The 18,362-nt window shown below is 34.8% G+C and overlaps 1 protein-coding gene across 1 annotated transcript in view; it reads left to right on the top strand.

The window, feature by feature from the left end:
* Positions 1-17,937, top strand: part of Trissin (trissin) — a 74,819-nt gene extending 56,882 nt beyond the window's left edge. Inside the window, exon 3 of the mRNA XM_081737563.1 lies at positions 17,411-17,937. Coding sequence (XP_081593689.1) covers positions 17,411-17,730 — 320 coding nt within the window. The 3' untranslated portion in view covers positions 17,731-17,937. The remainder of the gene's footprint in view (positions 1-17,410) is intronic.
* Positions 17,938-18,362: the final 425 nt, after the last annotated feature.

Raw genomic sequence — 18,362 nt, 5'->3', positions numbered from 1 at the left:
TACACACTAATTACATTTCACTTGCTTTAGTTTGACCACCGATCACCTCAAACTCGATCCATACCAAATAGCTGTATGCAATTATTCAAGGACTTACAGTTAGTAATACACAGTGTTCACTTTTCTTTTGTTTTGTTTTAGTTTAATGTCCCACAGTTAAGCTAGAGCGGCTAAAGGAGACGTGGAGCTAATGATTATAGTGGAATCCGAACCACTTCGGACCTTCAACTTTACCCCTACCGGAAATCGAACTCCAGACCACGCGAATCAAAATCAAGAGTGCTAGTCGCTAGACCAAATGGGGGTTCTCACATTATGTTGATTTAAATAATTCAGTCAGTGTTGTCAGATCCGAAGATTAAAAAGTAGCGTGTCTGTACTCCAAAAGTAGCGAATTCGAACTATTTGTAGCCCAAATACATAGAAATGAATACTGATGATGCTAATGAAATAATTTAATATGAGCTGAAAAATGTGCTGGACGTATTACAAGAAGAAATTATGATCGACGGACGAAAACAACTCTAGACTGGACACCACAAGACAAAAACAGCCTAGGAAACCTCCGCATGCAAGAAGGTGTGACGAAATCAAGAGCTACTGAGGAGTAACCTGGAAAAGAATTGCCCAAGTTAGGTAGTTGTGAAGACTTGGAAAGACCTTCATCCAGCAATGGATTGATAATGGTTGATTGTGATGATGGTAATGATTTTATTATATCTCAACCTCGGAGGTAAACTAAACCAAGTCATAATTTCGTAATTTTACATAAGCGTAAAACTGGTTCCTCAACTAAGACTATTTTTATATAACTTTTACTAGGTAAGGTAGGGTAAAAATGGATCCAAAATTTAATGAGAGTCATAGAGCGAAAAAAGTATTTTTGACTATTCAATCCATCATGTTGCAGCAAAACTACGAAAATTAATATAAAATAAAACTAGAAAGTTAAGAATCACTTCTTTTGGCGAGTGAGAAAAAAATAGATACAGATAACTCGAATTACCTATATACTTATATAATATGTATGTCCATGTTTCGCAAGTAATTTTTAATCAATATAAAATTTCAACATAATGAACGCAAGATTAGTTTTCTCGAATAAAGATTGCATGCACCGTTGAGAGCTCAAGAATAAGATTAATCTGTGTTACGGCACTGGATATGTGCTTACGTATGCATTACGACCTTATGAACTTGTATAAGAAACAGAATGCACTTAAAATGAGACGCGAATTATGCGAAACATCGGACTTTGAATCTAACTTGTTTTGTGATCCAACTCGAGACCTCACATAGCAAAGATGAGTGTAGTAGCTCCAACCACAAGGTTCAGGACGTTCGTGTTATAAAGTGTCAATTAAACACGGAGATGTGAAACAGTAATAAAGCATTTCATCAATTTCAAACAAAATACGTATATTGTAGTAATATTTTACCCTACTTGTTAAGATAATGAACGTTATATTCTGTTTTTAAAATGACAGCCAAAGCAGAATGTATTGAATAATAAATGAGAAATTGTAAACTTTCAATTTCGGTACGATTAAATACATTCGTGCTGCTATGTGTTGCGTTATCCGTTAGGAGGTATTGAACAATTCTGATTCAAAGGAAGGAGTTGAGTTGAGTTGATTTTAGTTTAGTGTCCCTTTCAGCAGCGAGGCTATATGAGACGTGGACCTACTGATTAACGTGGAATCCGAACCACATGAGCTCCCGCCGGGAATCGAACCCGGGTCTCCCACGCCAAAGGCGCGTACGCTAACCTCTTAGCCACGGAGGAGCTCTGATTCAAAGGAAGGAAATAAACTACTGTGTAGTACTGGAGTTAATTTAATAGAGTTTAATTGTATATGCAGTACTGAGGCTATATGAGACAAAGTCTATTGCTGAAAGTGAAATATGGGTTCTATTAGGGTTTTAGGGTGATACACCCACTGATCATTGAACCTTAAATACGCGCATGGAAAGCATTAGCACAAGCAAATTAGCTATGAAGAGGTACACCATACCATAATTTCAATTCAAAATGAAAGGAAAAAATAAGCGGAAACGACAGACTGTACGAGAATAATACTTTCACTATTTGAATTTCACACTATTTATTTCGAGATTTTCGAGACGAGACCGAGACTTGGTACTCGAGACCGAGACCGAGATCGAGACAAGCATCTGTTGACCGAGACGAGACCGAGACCGAGACGGTGATTTTTTACTCAAGACGAGACCGAGACCGAGACCGTTATTTATCAACCGAGACGAGACCGAGACTGTACAAAGTCTCGTCTCGTCTCGTCTCGATACCATCCCTAATTAGATGAAGTGATAAAAAAGAAGTGTCCTCGATATAATGTAAATGACAAGATACAAACTGCCATATAATGAGTATACAGATAACGAAGAACACGTACATGATGTAAAGGTACATAAGCTATTATTGTAGAAACGCTTAAGAAGCAAATAGACACACCAACCCGAGATCGTGTCCAAAGTAATGTCTCGGGGACATTGAGTTGTTTGATCTTACAAGAAAAAGCATAATATTTGAGTTCCCAATCGGTCTCGAACCCAGGTTTCTCCTATACGAGACTGTGGTTTGGAGGACAGACAAGAAATAGTTAGGTGTAAATATGTTTTCTGGTCCATATTGTATACATAGAATGATTAATTACACATGGAATTATTAACAGGACTATTCACATCACCCCAAAATATGTTAGTCACTTCACCCCACCTCGCGTCTTTTTTCAAAACATGTTTTGTATTTTTGTGTTCTCAACATATTGAAGCATATCTATATACATGTGTACCTAATAATCGCCTCATACTGCTGTGGAAGTATTGGATACAACATGATTACTTCAGGAGAGAATTGCCCTAATTTCTTACTGTTCCATATTACAATAGCAACAACAACAATAAAAAAACTACGCCGTCCGTGCTCGCTGCATTCAATAGTTGGCTTCTTTCCTCTATACACTATCTTCTTTGTCAGCCCCAAACTCAATACTGTACACACAGGGGCTTTGTAATGTCAGCACCGAGCATGCTTTGCTGTCACATATCATTGACCTTAACTCTATTCACTTCACCCCTATGGTCACTTCCCCCGAATTACTCTATTAAGAAAAAAATTGAAATTATCCCCTTTTTGTTATAAGAGGAATTTCCAGAAACACTGTGGCATATTGCTACTTGTTTTAAACGAGTTTATATATCAAGTCTCAATTCTCTAATGTATCTGTAATCTTAAGGGATTTCCAGATATTGACATTTCATTATAGCAATTGAAAACTCTACTCTTTTTCTTCCCATCATTTTAAAAAAATCAATAAAGATTTTAAGTTTGAACAAAAGATCAATAAATAGTGAATGTTGAAAATACACTTTTTTTTTAATTGCAGAAACCACTGCAGTTAAACAAGGGTGTTACTTGAATAAGAAAATCATAAAAAATAATAAAACCCCTAAATTTTCCGTTTTTTTCTACAACTGACTTTTTATGAAAAAGCTCCGTCCCCCTCCCCCCAAAAAAGGGATTTTTAGCATTTTAGTAATACCAAAATTAAAATTACACTGATATTCTTGTCTGTGATACTCAAACATAGGGGTACGGTTCTTATCGGATACCCTGTAGCTAAAGTAAAGTAAGTTAAAAGGCGACTTCGATTCGGTAGAGGCTGTAAGAGGGCCAGGAGCTATGAGGAGGTCAGTCTAGGTTCCACATTTTTTAAACTTCGACACATACAGAAGGTGGTGTCAATTACATGCTTGGCCTTTACCATTACTCCCCAGGTATCCCCAGCTCAGAGGCTAACTGTACCATTGATCGCATTGGAAAGAGAGTAGAACGAGGAAAATTCCCCGGTCCCACTGAGAATGAAACCTGGTCACATCCAATTGTAAGCAGACGTCCAATTGGCTGTGGCTCTGGCTATAAGAAACGCTACTACTACTATTAATAATAATAACAACAACATAAAAGATAGATAATATGTATGTATGAAAATAGAAAAGTGTTAAAATTAATACAACCATTCTGGATTTTTTTTTTTTTTAAATATACATCATTCCAAAAATGTTTACAACACTGGTGACAGTTTTTATATAATGTTTTTGCTTATAATTTTAAATAAATTTACTACCATTAAACGGTTTAAAGCTTTTAACTTATTTCTGAGGTTCATCACTTATTTCAATTGTAGAACATACAGGCCTGTTCAAAAAAAAAAAAAAAAAATACTGGTCATTCAAATGTATTTAAAAAGCTTTTTATTCCTACTAACACACGTAAATTAATCTTCTTTAGCCAATCGAAATTCTTATTTGAAGCCAATAGAGAATATATTTTACAAAGAAATGTGAGGAGACATTATTAGGCTATTTAATAAGGCTATAGAAAGACCTTTCTCCTGGCCATATGATTAGCGGACCCTCCTTCGGCATAAGAGACTCGGATTTGATTCCAGGTAGGAGTCATGTGATTCGAATCCCACGTTAAACTATAGATCCACATTTCATATAGACTTGGTGCTGAAAGAGTCGTAAACTTTCCAGTCAACCAATCAGTTTTTTGACTTGCTACTGAATGGCTCATTTTCCCAACAGAACAGAAACTATGCTCTGCATTCTTAAATCACCTAGTAACTAATAGAAACACATTTCATTCAACAATAATAATTTTAAAAAAAAACATAGTAACATAAACATTTTAATACTTAAATGTTGTAAATAATAATTCGTTCTTTTGTCTGAGGTGGAAGTATAGTTTATTAGAATTTTATTGGTTGTCATTTTATACTAAGCATTCCTTTTCTAATGAGTCATTAGAATATTATAATTTCCGAGTCACTAGGTCTAATATTCAGTTGGTGCAAAAGTTTGTAGCATTTCTAACTCTCTCATGGCTATATGTTTAGTATACAATACGCGCCTTTGGCGCGGAAGACCCGGGTTCCGGATGGAAGGTTCCGTGATTTGCATTTCACATTAGCCTGTAGGTCCAACTCTCATATAGCTTCGGTGCTGAAAGGGAAGATAAACTCCAAACCAACCAAATCAATTGTAACATTTTTGTTACAGTAACGTCTTTGGGCGTGAGATACCTTACTTTGATTCCTGGTGAAAATTCATGTGGTTCACATCAAACATTAAGGCTGTAAGTCCACATCTCAAGTGCTTCCGTACTGAAAATCGCATACGATGGCATCAAAAGCTCAAATCAGCCATTTATTAAAACATTTTTTTTATCACTATGAGAAAAGCTTTGTCAACACTTATTTGAAATTAACAGAAGACAGAAACTAATTGGTAATATTCTAATATATTATATTCTTCTTTATTGGCTGCAATCATAAGCATCGAGCTTGGGGCCTCCAGCATTTGGATACATTTTCTTGGATGATTGCTTGCATATGTGACAAGTAAACGTACACTCATGTCCAAAATTATTGTAGCATGATCTATAACTGTCTTCTTCTAAGAATATTTATTTGATAACGAATTCGCGTACTTTTAATAATGTCAGATGTGTATAATCGGAAATGAAGCATGTGGCAAATTTTCATGTCAAAAGAGTAGTAAATACGAAAATTATAACGAAAATAAATTTTCTTGTTGCTCATTTAGCAACATTTATTTTACCCATTATAATTTTCGTATTTATAACTCTTTTCCTATGAAATTTACCATAAATACACATTTCCCGATTATACACATAGCATCAGTATTAAAAGTACCCTGAAAATCATTATCAAATTATATTCTTAGAAGAAGACAGTTATAGATATGCTACAATAATTTTAGACATGAGTGTACATATCTACTCCTTCCTCAGTTATACAGAACCCTGCGTCGATCGCTACGACTGTTTGCTAATGCTGGGACAATGTTTCAGTTTCAAGCATAAACAAATCAACTAATTTCGAGTTAAAGAAGACAAGCCAAGTTTGATGAACATTTTGATTATGAAAGTAATTTCTAAAAAAAAGATTGTTTGAAAGAGTGGGAAAGATTGAAATGAAAAGGCGTGATATAATAATAATAATAATAATAATAATAATAATAATAATAATAATAATAATAATAATAATAATAATAATAATAATAATAATAATAAATTTTGTCTAGCTGAAACAAACGAATGGATAAATATATGTTAATCTACTTTTTTGCACAAAAATATTTTTCTCTGGATATTCCATTCTCTAATCCATTACGCGAGAAGCGAGTACATATCTTTTCTTGGTGCATTTATTCAATTCGGTGACTGGAGCACGTTTCGCGCTTGACTGTCCCTTAGGAGAGGCTTTGATTCTATTAATATGTTGTTGATTAACATGCACTATAAGGTTAGAGTTCCATTCGTCTTCCCAGAACTGAATTCTGGTTCTACTATTAAATGTATTTAAATTATTTAGTATTACATGAGCACAGTATAAACTTTAAGGTTAATTTGGGGCAACTAGTTCATTTCTTAGCAAATAAATATTGTAAAAAAAAAAAAAATAAATTAAATTAAATCTTTAAGTTTTACATCCCACGGTTATGCTGAGTAGGCTAAAGGAGACGGCGATTATGAGAAAATGAATAAAATGGTGGAATGAAGAAAGTGGGAGGAAATGGGAGAAGCCTGAGAAAACTCTCACACACGGTGTTTGTCCACCACAAAGCCAAGAGCGCCGATCATGGGGGGACCGGACCCCCAAAACTCATGTGGGCCCCCTAGTGTATTTATGAATACACAATATTTGGTATAATTTGAATGCAATTTGTCTTAACATCCTCATATATATACCTTCTGCGTCTGAGTGCTACCCACCCACCCCAAATTTACAGAGAAATCGGCACCCTTGCACAAAGCTAACATGGCGCGAGCTAATCGAATCATTCAATATCTATACTTCAACTTCTTTGAAATATATATAACAAGCTTATCAGCAAGATTCCTCATTCACAAATTATCAAAACTACAAATTAAATGTTTATTAAATACAAATATTGCAAACTCAGTCTATAAAAGTAATATTTTGTTGCGTTTTCCTGCTATTCTGTCGTTGTCAAAAACATAGTTAAAATGCAACTCCATTTTGTCTTCTTGTATTTTCATGGATAAAGCTGATTGTAGAACGTATGAATCTCAGTGAGGAAGTAGACAGTTACCGATCATTGAATTTGCATGCTGCGACCGGAAGGGTTGAATAAGGCATGTGCTCTGTACTACTAAGTTTCTGTTAAGACGATCTTTAAATCGGGAAAGAAAGAAAAAAAGAAGAAAAAATACTGTCAACGAACATATTACCAAAGTTTCATCACAAGATGGCAAGCTAGTCACGACTCTGAAGAAGCATTACAGCGTAAAATCAAAGAGGAATGAAGTCTCAAAGGGAACTTCAAAGCAAACAGTAAGATCTTCCATATTAGCAGTTAATGTTTTGGATTCTCTCACACAAGTAAAGGGAACACACCTACGTAGGATCACAGGCAAAACTTTGATTACAATATTGTCCACTTTGAGGTGCATGCATATTCTTTTTATAGTGCTACAGAGCAGTTTAACATAAAAGCAACGGGATTGTTTACAATTGTAATTAATGTTTAGGTAATGAATATCCATGTTTTCAGTGTCCATGTTTTCCTTAACAAGAAGCATCTGGTGTGTATGTTTCAGTTGGAGTTTACTTAGAACACAGGTCATAGTTTATTGTTTTAATCCCGGAGGAAGTGTTTCACTACGCGGAGTCTACTGAATTTTCACTTTTTGAACGTGAGGGAACTTCAGTGCGTCGTGTTGCATCATTGTTGAGTATTTTTAAGGACTTATATGGATAATTTTAAGATATTTTCGTAGCTTTTGATATACGCATCAGTGGCGTAGAAATGGTTATGAATCGTCTCAAGCACCCCTAATCCCTCTTTATCTATCACACTTTTTTTTTTCAGGCACGTAGCCAGAACATCAAAACAGGAGGCTAAAATAGTCTTTTTTGGGAGAGCTAACGTGCATACCTTACATTCATACATAACGTACCAACCAGCGTTTTTTTTTTTTTTTTTTTTTTTTTGCGTAGCAAAATGAGAAATAACATTAAATTTGCATCGCAACTTGTAAGTTTCGTATCGCATTTTCGGCAGCAAAGAAAATTATTAATTTATTACCCATTTTATTCATTTTATTCAATTGATGTAATAAAATGTTTTATGCATCACAAACAAATACAATAAGGAAAAGCAAAATAAAGGAAAGTAACAGCAATTTTATTTTTTTTTTAAATTCAAACTTTGGCATACTAGAAAATAGTTTAAGCTGGTAGCTATTTTTGAGTGTGTTCATACGAAATTTATTTATTTACTAAGTTTTGAATTCGTAATGCCTTCAAGGAACTAAGAACTGGAATTACACAGTCCACCTCCAAAGTGCACTTTCATTCTTACAGTAAAAATAAAACAATTTCATACAAACATTTATTTCCTAGTTAGCTGCTTCTCGGGTCCAAGTCGTTTTCCATTTTTTCAAACGTTTTAAAACGATCACTATTTTTTTTTTTCGTCTTTTCAATGGGAAATAAGAGAGAATAACAAAACTAACGTATATTTCTGGGTCAATTCTACGAAGCAAATATGAAAAAGAGAGGGTAGTAAAGAGTACTGCTAAGTTCCGGTGTTCTAACTAATAATCTAGTTTCCGACAAGTAAGCTCGAATCTTGGATTTCGAAAGCCCGTTGTATCACTTTCTTTAGAGATAGAATAAACTGTTGAAGAGGATATGGTCTTTGTCGTTAATTCTTCGAACACTTTCCAATAATTTGGTTCGTAGTCTGTAGTTACTTGTGTTCTTCGGGGCCTAACAAGGAAACCTAAAAGAAAACACAGAGTCTCCAAGGATATTAATCACTGGCCTAAGATCTTATGTAAGATCGAGAGAGAATCGTTCTGTCGTAAAGGAAACACAATGATATAATGTTTTCTGTCGCAGAAATAGCTCACTTCCGTAATAGCGTATGATTATAAATTATGCATCGCATTTTGCGATACAATTTTTCATTTGCATCGCACTTCTAGGATTTTGTGTCGCAAACTACGATGCGATACCGCTTAATAAAACATTGGTACCAACGAACAAAAATATTTCAGAAAGGCTGAAGGTGCCTCAAGGATGACCGCCCTTCCCCTCCCCTCATTTACGAGCATATTCATTCTATCACTTCTTCCACTATCGTTCACTTTCTTTTATTCATTGCCATATCCTGTATCATAGCAGGGAATATTCTAGGACTTACACCAGTAGCTTAGTCAGAAATTTATCAATGGGATACGCACACCACATAGAGAGCCGAGAAAACTTCGTCTCCAGGTCGCCATGGTGACTGGAATACGAGTCTGGAGCCTAAGTTTTTTAATGTTAGTATTCCAATTTTTATACCTGAAAGTACTTCTTATTTGTATATGCTTAGATGAATGAAAATATATTATAATAAATTCGTTGTAAGTTCAGCTACAAATTTATCTTGAACCTTAGCATGAATGACTCGTCATTAGAGAATTTTGGTTCATAAAAAATAGATAATTGATATTTAAGTGCTCAAACTACAAGACATACAATGTACAAAATTCCACAAACAGCTTTTTGCACAATTTCACTTCTATTGCCATCAATTGCTGTTATATTTGAGGGATAGCCTATAGACTGAGGTAAGCTTGTCCTTTTTTATAGCAGTAACTATAACTTAGTCAAACCATGCACGCCTATGTATCAAATCGACGCTCGTTTTACTGAGCTGGCGCCTAAGTCAGAAAAAAATTCGAACCCTGTATATAAAATGGACTTAGGAGTACTCCGTGCGTGGTCAGAGCATCGTCTCTTAGGCATCTCTTAATCTGGACCAGAGTTTGATATTTACTAACTGAAGTTATTTCCCAATTGCATCATGATGCTCAATCAATACCAGAAAATTTAAATGTTCCTACGTGGAGTAAGAGGCTACGCACATTAAGAATTCGACATAGCTCAGTAATAATATTAAAAAAAAAAAAAAAAACCTTAAACATGTACTTTCTTTTTTTTTAATGCTTTCTATTCGTTTATGCAGATGGTAAATTTTCATGCATACGCTACAGAGAAAGAACTCGTAAAGATGGAGAATATAGCATATGATTAATTTGGTGAAATCTTACGGCACTGTCTGGTACTGACAGTGTTCCCATATTACGCCATAATGCCGGAAATCAGGTATTTTTTCGGCATTTCATTCATGGTCGTGGGGTATCTGTACTTGCTGCCAATGTACCGTTCTAGTTTCAGCACTCTTACTCAGCCTGCCCATTAGCATTCACATTTGTCTACAAACTATGCCACACCTGTATCCTATTTGTAATTTTTCACGTTTCGTCAAAAAGAAAATCCTCCTCCTCTGCTTCTGACCTTTGTGAGGACGTATGTCAAATCTCCTCCAAATGGTTCTTCCCTGGGTGGCAATTTAATTTCATTCGCAGCTATGGTTCAAGAGTTCCGTTGCTCCAAATTTGAGGTTTGGCGACTTTCCGGACATCCTGGATAATCTTAATGTATGGTTGTGCTATCTAGGCGACATGGTTATTCTTAGATCCCTAATTTAATGCACTTATCTACCAAAGTAATATTACTTTCTTTTCTATTACTTTTAAGCAGTCAAGCAGTCGATAAATTCTAGCGTCTTTTCATATAAAGTATAGGCCTATACCAATTCGTCAGGCACTAGCCACACATTCTATTTCACAGATTGATTCCCGCTTTCCAAAGAGATCAGATTAGCCTTCATTAGAGGTCAATGACAATGACAATAATAATAATAATAATAATAATAATAATAATAATAATAATAATAATAATAATAATAATAATAATAATAATAATAATAATAATAATAATAATAATAATAATAATAATAATAAATAATTGTAAGACTAAGTAAAATGCAAAATATTGCTTTTCTGACCGCCTCAGTTGGTAATAATGAGTAATTGCTCACTGCATGTAGAATAAAGTGTACAGTTCCCTTCAAAAGTACCGTAGATACCAAATAATATAAGGGTTGCGCACAAGAGAGGGTTATATCGGAAAGTATGTCATTGATATTTTATGCATGAAACTGTTATCAAAGGTGATTATACTCAGTATGAGAAAGAGATAACGTGATCAAATAAATCTGAAAGTAAACGCACAATTATTCTAAATGATAAAGTTGTAGGACGTTAAACATAAGATTTAGTTTCACTATTATATTGCATGCTATTTGATACTACACAGCACTTAGTGTACTCTTGCATAATGTATTATTCAGACATTTTAAGGAGAAATCGCTCATCCCAACTACTAGAAGTCTGCCCAAAATATTTTGGAGGTACAGGCTTAGCATGTAGGTAATTAATAAAATCTTTCTCGTAGAGTGTTAGATTTCTCACCCTCCTCTTCCGAAATCGAGAGGACTGGATAAAATATGTTACTGAACACTAGGAGTCAGCTCGAAAATACGATGAAAATGATGTAAATATGTTACCTTTATACATGATAAGATAACATACACATACATAGAAATAGAAAACAACAATATCCTATCTACCATGTTCATTGCTTTTAAGATAAGAATACAATTTTGATATTCTGAAACAGTCAACAAAAGAAAGGTAATGTGAAATATTTCTTCAGTTACCAGGTTCCTATTCATTACTGATTTTCATGTAAAATTTCTCATAGAAATTGGTTGGAAGTTCTAATTAATATTATGTGCATCTTCCGGAAGAACAATTAAAAACACATGCATGTTTAAATCTGTAATGCGTACTAACCATCGCCACCATAGTTTGAATAATTTAGTTGAACATTGTGGCAATTTTCTCTGACCAGAATCCTCCATATCTTAACAGGATTAAAGTTGATGCTCTGAGATACATACGAAGTGTATACTTATATCTATAGCCTGCGACGAAATGAAACAACATATTTTACAGTCTGCATATAAAAGTGTAATTTTCTTTTCCTCACAACCGTACAATGAACAGTGTATTTTTTAAAAAAAAGTACATAGAAATGCGTTTTTCGCAGGTCTTTTGGCTAGCGCGCGCACCATTGGCTCACATTGTTCCGGCTTCGATTCCCTGTGGGGAGCATTACTTGCAGTTCTGTGGTTCGGATTCCACCTTAAATTAATTAATAAGTATTTCCAAGTTCTTTTATAGGCCAGAAATGTAGTTGGACAGTCTGTGACGTGATAATTGATGAGCATTAAGGTTTCTGAATAATGTAAAAAGTCTCGAAAGCAATAATTAGTGAACTTAGAAGCCTTTTACAAGTATCAAATAGTCTATTTTCCAAAATTATCATTTGTTTGCTCTTACTGTGTTATTTATCAGAAATAAGAAAAGTTAGGGGAAACAAAGTGATTACTCTTAAGATGAACGGACAACCTACTTTGAATTTGGGAATATTAATGAAGTTGTAGATGATTTTTATGCTACTTCAACTTTATACCATTTTGTCTTTTTTCAATAGCAAACACACGAAGGGAACTATCGCTGAGAGACTTTGACTGTGACTGACAATTTAGTCAATCAGTAAACGATAAGTTTATGCTTTGTTCCCAAAATAAACCAACTTTACAAATGAAAATATCAATATACACAGTAAAATTTATTTTTCTCTCCCAATAGAAATGAACAAGTTTAAAATTTAACATAACAATGACAATGTACGTACAAAGCACTTACTCCTATTAGAACATTTCCTGAAACAATACTTTAAAATATGAGATTGTTCCGTTCTTTTACTGGACTTATGGTAGATTTAGGGAGGACTTCTCTATTCATTGGGAGAGGATATTGCTTGACGGTCTCACGGATAAAAATAGTGGCGTCATTTGCCCTTCAGAGGGAGACAATTGCCTCCCTGAGTTTGAGGTGTACATTCGCTTTAATCAATAGTATAATAATATAGTAATAAAAAAAAGGTGAAAAACTACTTATATTGGGGAGTCTTGCTCCCCCAATCAAAATCTGAAATAATATTGCTTGATATAAATTACGATGTGGTTTAGAGTTCATGAAAATAGTAGTTTCCATAAAGACGTAAATCAAAAAGAATTTTATCAATTACGAGTTTTACAGTAGTAAAACATACACACAAAGAAGAATTCTTCTTCTTCTAAAAGTGTAATGTAATATCAACATCTTTATTTATTCACTTACTTTCTAAATAGTTATAAGTTTCCAATTACCGGTATTATGATTTGAGATTCTGTTGGAAATGTATGTATATGAATCTTGTTTACCTCAGTATTGTATATAACTATTTGTCCCATAAACAGAACATTCCCTTTGAAGGCGGCGGTGGCTCAGTTCTTTGTTCCTAGGTCTCGGCAAGTAAGATTTGTGATGGTTTAACATCATGTGAGTGGATTTTCTTGGAGTTCTGTCATTTCCTCATACTTTCTTCATTCTACCACTTCATTCATTATTCTCATGACCGTCTTTCGTAGCCTTGAAAGACATTAAATTCGGAAAACATAGGAAAAGAAAGTAAGAAAGAAAGAAAGAAAGAAAGAAATCCGTTTGGAAGAATTATATTTTATTAGAAGACGCCCTAATGAATTATATGCAAAAAGTTATAATAGTCGGTTCGTCTAGAGCTAGTTTCTACCTACACCTAGATAAGGCACTTGTTCCTGTAATGTATATACATATGTATTCATCGATCATATACTCATAGTTTTTCGTTTTAGCGTTTAAGGGTTAGTCACAAATGGTTCTGACAATAAAATCTAAATTTGGTATAGTTTGAAATAATAAATACATTTGTGTTCTGTTGTTATCTACATCAATGATACTCAACCTTTATCTTTAGTATATCTCTAACAATGCTTTTCCATTAAAGTATGTATCCTCAGATTTAAACTATCCTTAATTCAAATTATTGGTAACTACATTGGCGTCTCTGGCATGTAAATTTTTTTTGGGGGGGGGCATCAAAGGAAATGATCTAACTGCTAGTGAGTATTTAAATAAATTAAATTAAAATAAAATATTGAATATTTCGTATTTCAAAATATTGGGGGGACGCGTCCACCCGTCCCTCCCGCCAGAGACGCCCATGGGTAACTATATCAAAAATAAATTATAGAGTTTATTACTTAGTAATTAAATAACACAATTTTATTGTGAACAGGAGAATCATGCTGTAAATTTAATAGAACAAGTTACAGTTAGCATGGAATATATGTTATATTATGAATTCAAATGCATTATGCTTGTTTTAAATTTCACGCATATCCTAAGAAGTTATCTCTATCTCTGTAGATGCGTACTCCAAATTGAATACGACTGATGTACATCATTATACTAATTTTAACTTCCATAGTAACCAAATTACTGTAAGATTTACTGTAAAACTACTTACTCTGGAAGTGATAATTACTTTATGGTTTACCTGATAGGCAAAACAAGTTGTATTGCTATCATTTATTTCGACGTGTCCGTGAGTTTTCTCGGACTATCCCCGTTTCCTCCCACACTATCATTCCACCAATTCTTCTCTCATCATTCATTTGTCTTAATCATCTGTCTCCCTTAGACTGAAGTGCGTAATCGTGGGACGTTAAACTGAAAAACTTTTTGTTTTCTTCGAAGTTTGTTCAAGCATACTGTCATGAAAACATTTTTTTGTTTATTCCTTATATATGTATGTGATTATGATTAATATTTTCTCGTGTCTAAGAGTAGTTAAAGGATTTCATATGCTACTGAAACAAACGTTTAGAAAAATATCTATTTACGTCTTATGTAAAGAAATATATAAAAAATATACATTTAGGGATTTAGGTTTTAGGTTTCTGAGCTTTCGGCATCTATGGCCAATTAGTCCATCGACGTCCCTCGGCGAGCACACTATCCGAGGAAAGGGAAAGGATGAAACAGCCTGGGATATATAAGTTAGGCACCATCCCGGCATTTGCCTAGTGTGAATGAGGAAAACCCAGGAAAACCTCATTCAGGATGGCTGCCCTGAAAAAGCTTTACACTTTTTCGTTTTACTTTGGTCCCTCACAGGGAATAGAAAACCCGGGACCGCTCGCACCGAAGGCGAGAGCGTTAGTGACTACGCTACGCGGACATAAGTATTCATACAGGACCATGTTTGTTGTATAGATGACCAACGAAAGAATTACTTGTAACAAAAGAAAACGACAGCACCGTAGTATACGTGTAAAAAAAATTAAAAAAATGCAGCAGAAACAAATATTTACAGTAAAAAACCAAAATTATATTCTCTATTCCACCTTCTTGCATAGGACATAAGTATTCACACAAAACAAAAAAGAGATTCCTGTGCGAAATGAACCAATCTTAATAGCCTGTATTCCGTCCCTTTCGTTCAATTACACACGTCAGTCTGCGGTTCATTGACTTTGTCAATTTTCATCTTACGTCCATGCCAAAGTTGTTCTATTTTTCGCGCAGTTGTTCCTTTAATTGTAGTTTGGTCGATATGTGGTGTTTTCTTATTCTTCGACCCAGCTCGTCCCACAGTTTTTCAATGGGATTGAGGTCTGGGGACTGAGGTGGAGTTTGGAGGGTATGGGGCGCGTTGTAGAAGAGACAGCTGCGAACAATGTACGAAGTATGTTTGAAATCGTTGTCTTGTTGGAAGTAGTAATCATTCTTGAGATCAAGATTTTGAGCACTGGTTGTTAAATGTTGCTTCAGAATATCGAGTAATGCAAAACTGTCCATGGTTTCATCAATGAACACTAGTTCCCCTACACTTGCCGTTGCTATACACCCCCCGATCATAAGACCACCACCACCACCATACTTCACTGTGCTCTGGATGTTCGTTGATTCCACCTCCGTGTATGGGTTCCTCCACACTAACATGTGTCCATCATGTTTAAAAGTATTAAATTTGCTTTCATCTGAAAAAAATAACTTTATTCCAGAACTCAGCGTCTTTCCTAAACATATCCTATGCAAATGCAAGTCTTTTCTTCCTATTAATAGGACATATATGGATTCTTCCTGGGGACGCGGGCACGATACCCGGCACTGTGAAGAATACTTTGAATCGTCTTCGGATATACGTCCTTCCCATGGTCCTGCTGCAATTGCGGATGACACTATTTTCGGGTTCTTTTTCATTTCCTTGATTACATCTCTCTTCTCCCTCTCGGTAAGCTTGTGCGGATGTCCCATATGTTGTCTGTTTCGTACTGTTTTCGTGCCTTCGTATTTTTTATCACACTACATGCAGCATATCGGCTTCTTTGCACTATTCGTCAATATCAACATATTATTTGCCTTCTTTATATAGATCTGTCATTATCTTCCTCTCTTCAATTCTCGTTTCCTTCTGTTTGCAACCCATTTTACCTTCAAGCACAACTAACCTGTCTCTTCTTTTTCACACTGATGTTTTCCCACAGAATCGCTTCATTCGCTAACGTCCGGACACGAGTTGATGCGCTTTCGCTTTTGTTTTCTTCATAGGTACATCGCTGTGTGAATACTTACGTCCCCGTACAGACCTACCCTCACGGCTAGGTTATCCTCTGTCTTTTACTACATGCTTCTGCTTTGCATCTCAGTAAGCACATTGACACAGCATGGAGTGTTGCAACAATTATTCACAAAAAGGAACGATCAACTCAAAATCTATTTGTAGCGTACAGCAGTTTGTATTAGCTTGGTACCTGTGTGATTACTTATGACCGTCAGTGTATATCTCTTAACAAAATTAGAATTGGATACTTTGATATTTCTTTGTGTAAATAGTGCGAATGGAACCTTTAAGCTATTGTTAGACTTGAATATATGTAAGAAACTATGTTATTTTGATATATTTACACATATATTGTACTGAATAATCTTTAGCACACAAAATTCTGTATAACAAACGCTATGCGGAAAATGTTATATCTTGATTCGTCAACTGTTTGACGAAAGGTCGAATCTCAAAATCACACTTTTTCAAACATAAAGAAAGAAATGGTAAGTATGTAGACGGGAAAGTAGTTAAATATGTAATAACTCATCATCTATTCCAGATAATAATCATGTGGAATACATTATCAATTATTGCATATTTAACTTTTTCTCCTCTATAGAATTATATTTTTTTCTTATGTCTGAAAAAGTGAGATTTTGAGATACGACCCTTCGTCAAATAATTGAAGGGTTGCCTACGAAGCAAATGTTGACGCTTTCTCGTCATAAAAAGATGTCGTGAAAGTATTGTACCGGAAATTATATCTATTTTTTATTGGAAGAGCTCCGTTTCATCTCGTATCACGGTATGAAAGTGTTGTATTTGATACATATATTGTTAGTTAAGACAGACAAAAGTAATATAAATCGTAGTAACACGTTCTTTTATAATTACAGGTATTTTGTTGTGGTATGCATGCACATGGTCTGTGGCATTAAGTTGTGACTCGTGCGGCCGAGAATGTACATCCTCTTGCGGTACTCGTAACTTTAGAACCTGCTGTTTCAACTACCTTCGAAAGCGGGGGCCTCCTCCTCCCCCGCCCGTAGAAGAACAGGAACCTGACATCGAATTCGATACATATTTCGCTCTTCCAGAGAAAGTGGCCCAGGGCATCGCTCAGCTTCAGCAACAACGAAGAATGATGAACCCCGGGGATCAGAGGAACATCATTGCACGTGTCCATCCGAATGTTGTTGTGGACGAAGACTTCTGAACACCTATGTAGCTTTCAATACATTTGTTTTTAAATAAAAAATTTCTTGTATATTTTGTTCAATTTATAATTGTATAATTAGAATACAATAATAATCTTTTGAGTTTCAGATGTCTAAATTTCTGTGATAGATTTTCTACAAAAAAAAAAAATAATGATAACTTATATTATTGGTCTTCTATCGTAAATTAATAAATGTTACTATTAAGTTGACATCTTAAATTTTTCTTCAAATATTGATAGGAAAATATGTGTAAATCCTTATTAAATAAACATAAGAGAGTACTATGATGATGTAGATAGGCAGTAAACAAAGATAAGCTCTTGATGAGCAGTATCGCATACCGCTTCAAATGCCAAATAGCTTTCCTTTGCTACTTGTTCAATAGAAACAGCTGAAAAAGATCATCGAGGAACTGCAAGAATTTTCTCATAAATTATCAAACGATTGGCAAATTTGTTATCATGAGATAGTAGGTAGTTAAATTACAGTGAAGTGTTACTCAAGGAACAAATTGGTATCCTAATTATAAAAACGGAAAACTTCTGTTCTTCATTCTGTGTGTCACGCTAATTTCTAGTAGTAAACAGTATCGCAATATGTGTCACTATTTGCACTCAATGACGTCAAC

Source organism: Thermobia domestica, chromosome 13 (assembly GCF_964235325.1).
Source record: "Thermobia domestica chromosome 13, izTheDome1.hap1.1, whole genome shotgun sequence".
Lineage (NCBI taxonomy): Eukaryota > Metazoa > Arthropoda > Insecta > Zygentoma > Lepismatidae > Thermobia > Thermobia domestica.
This window is presented reverse-complemented; position numbering and strand designations above follow the sequence as displayed.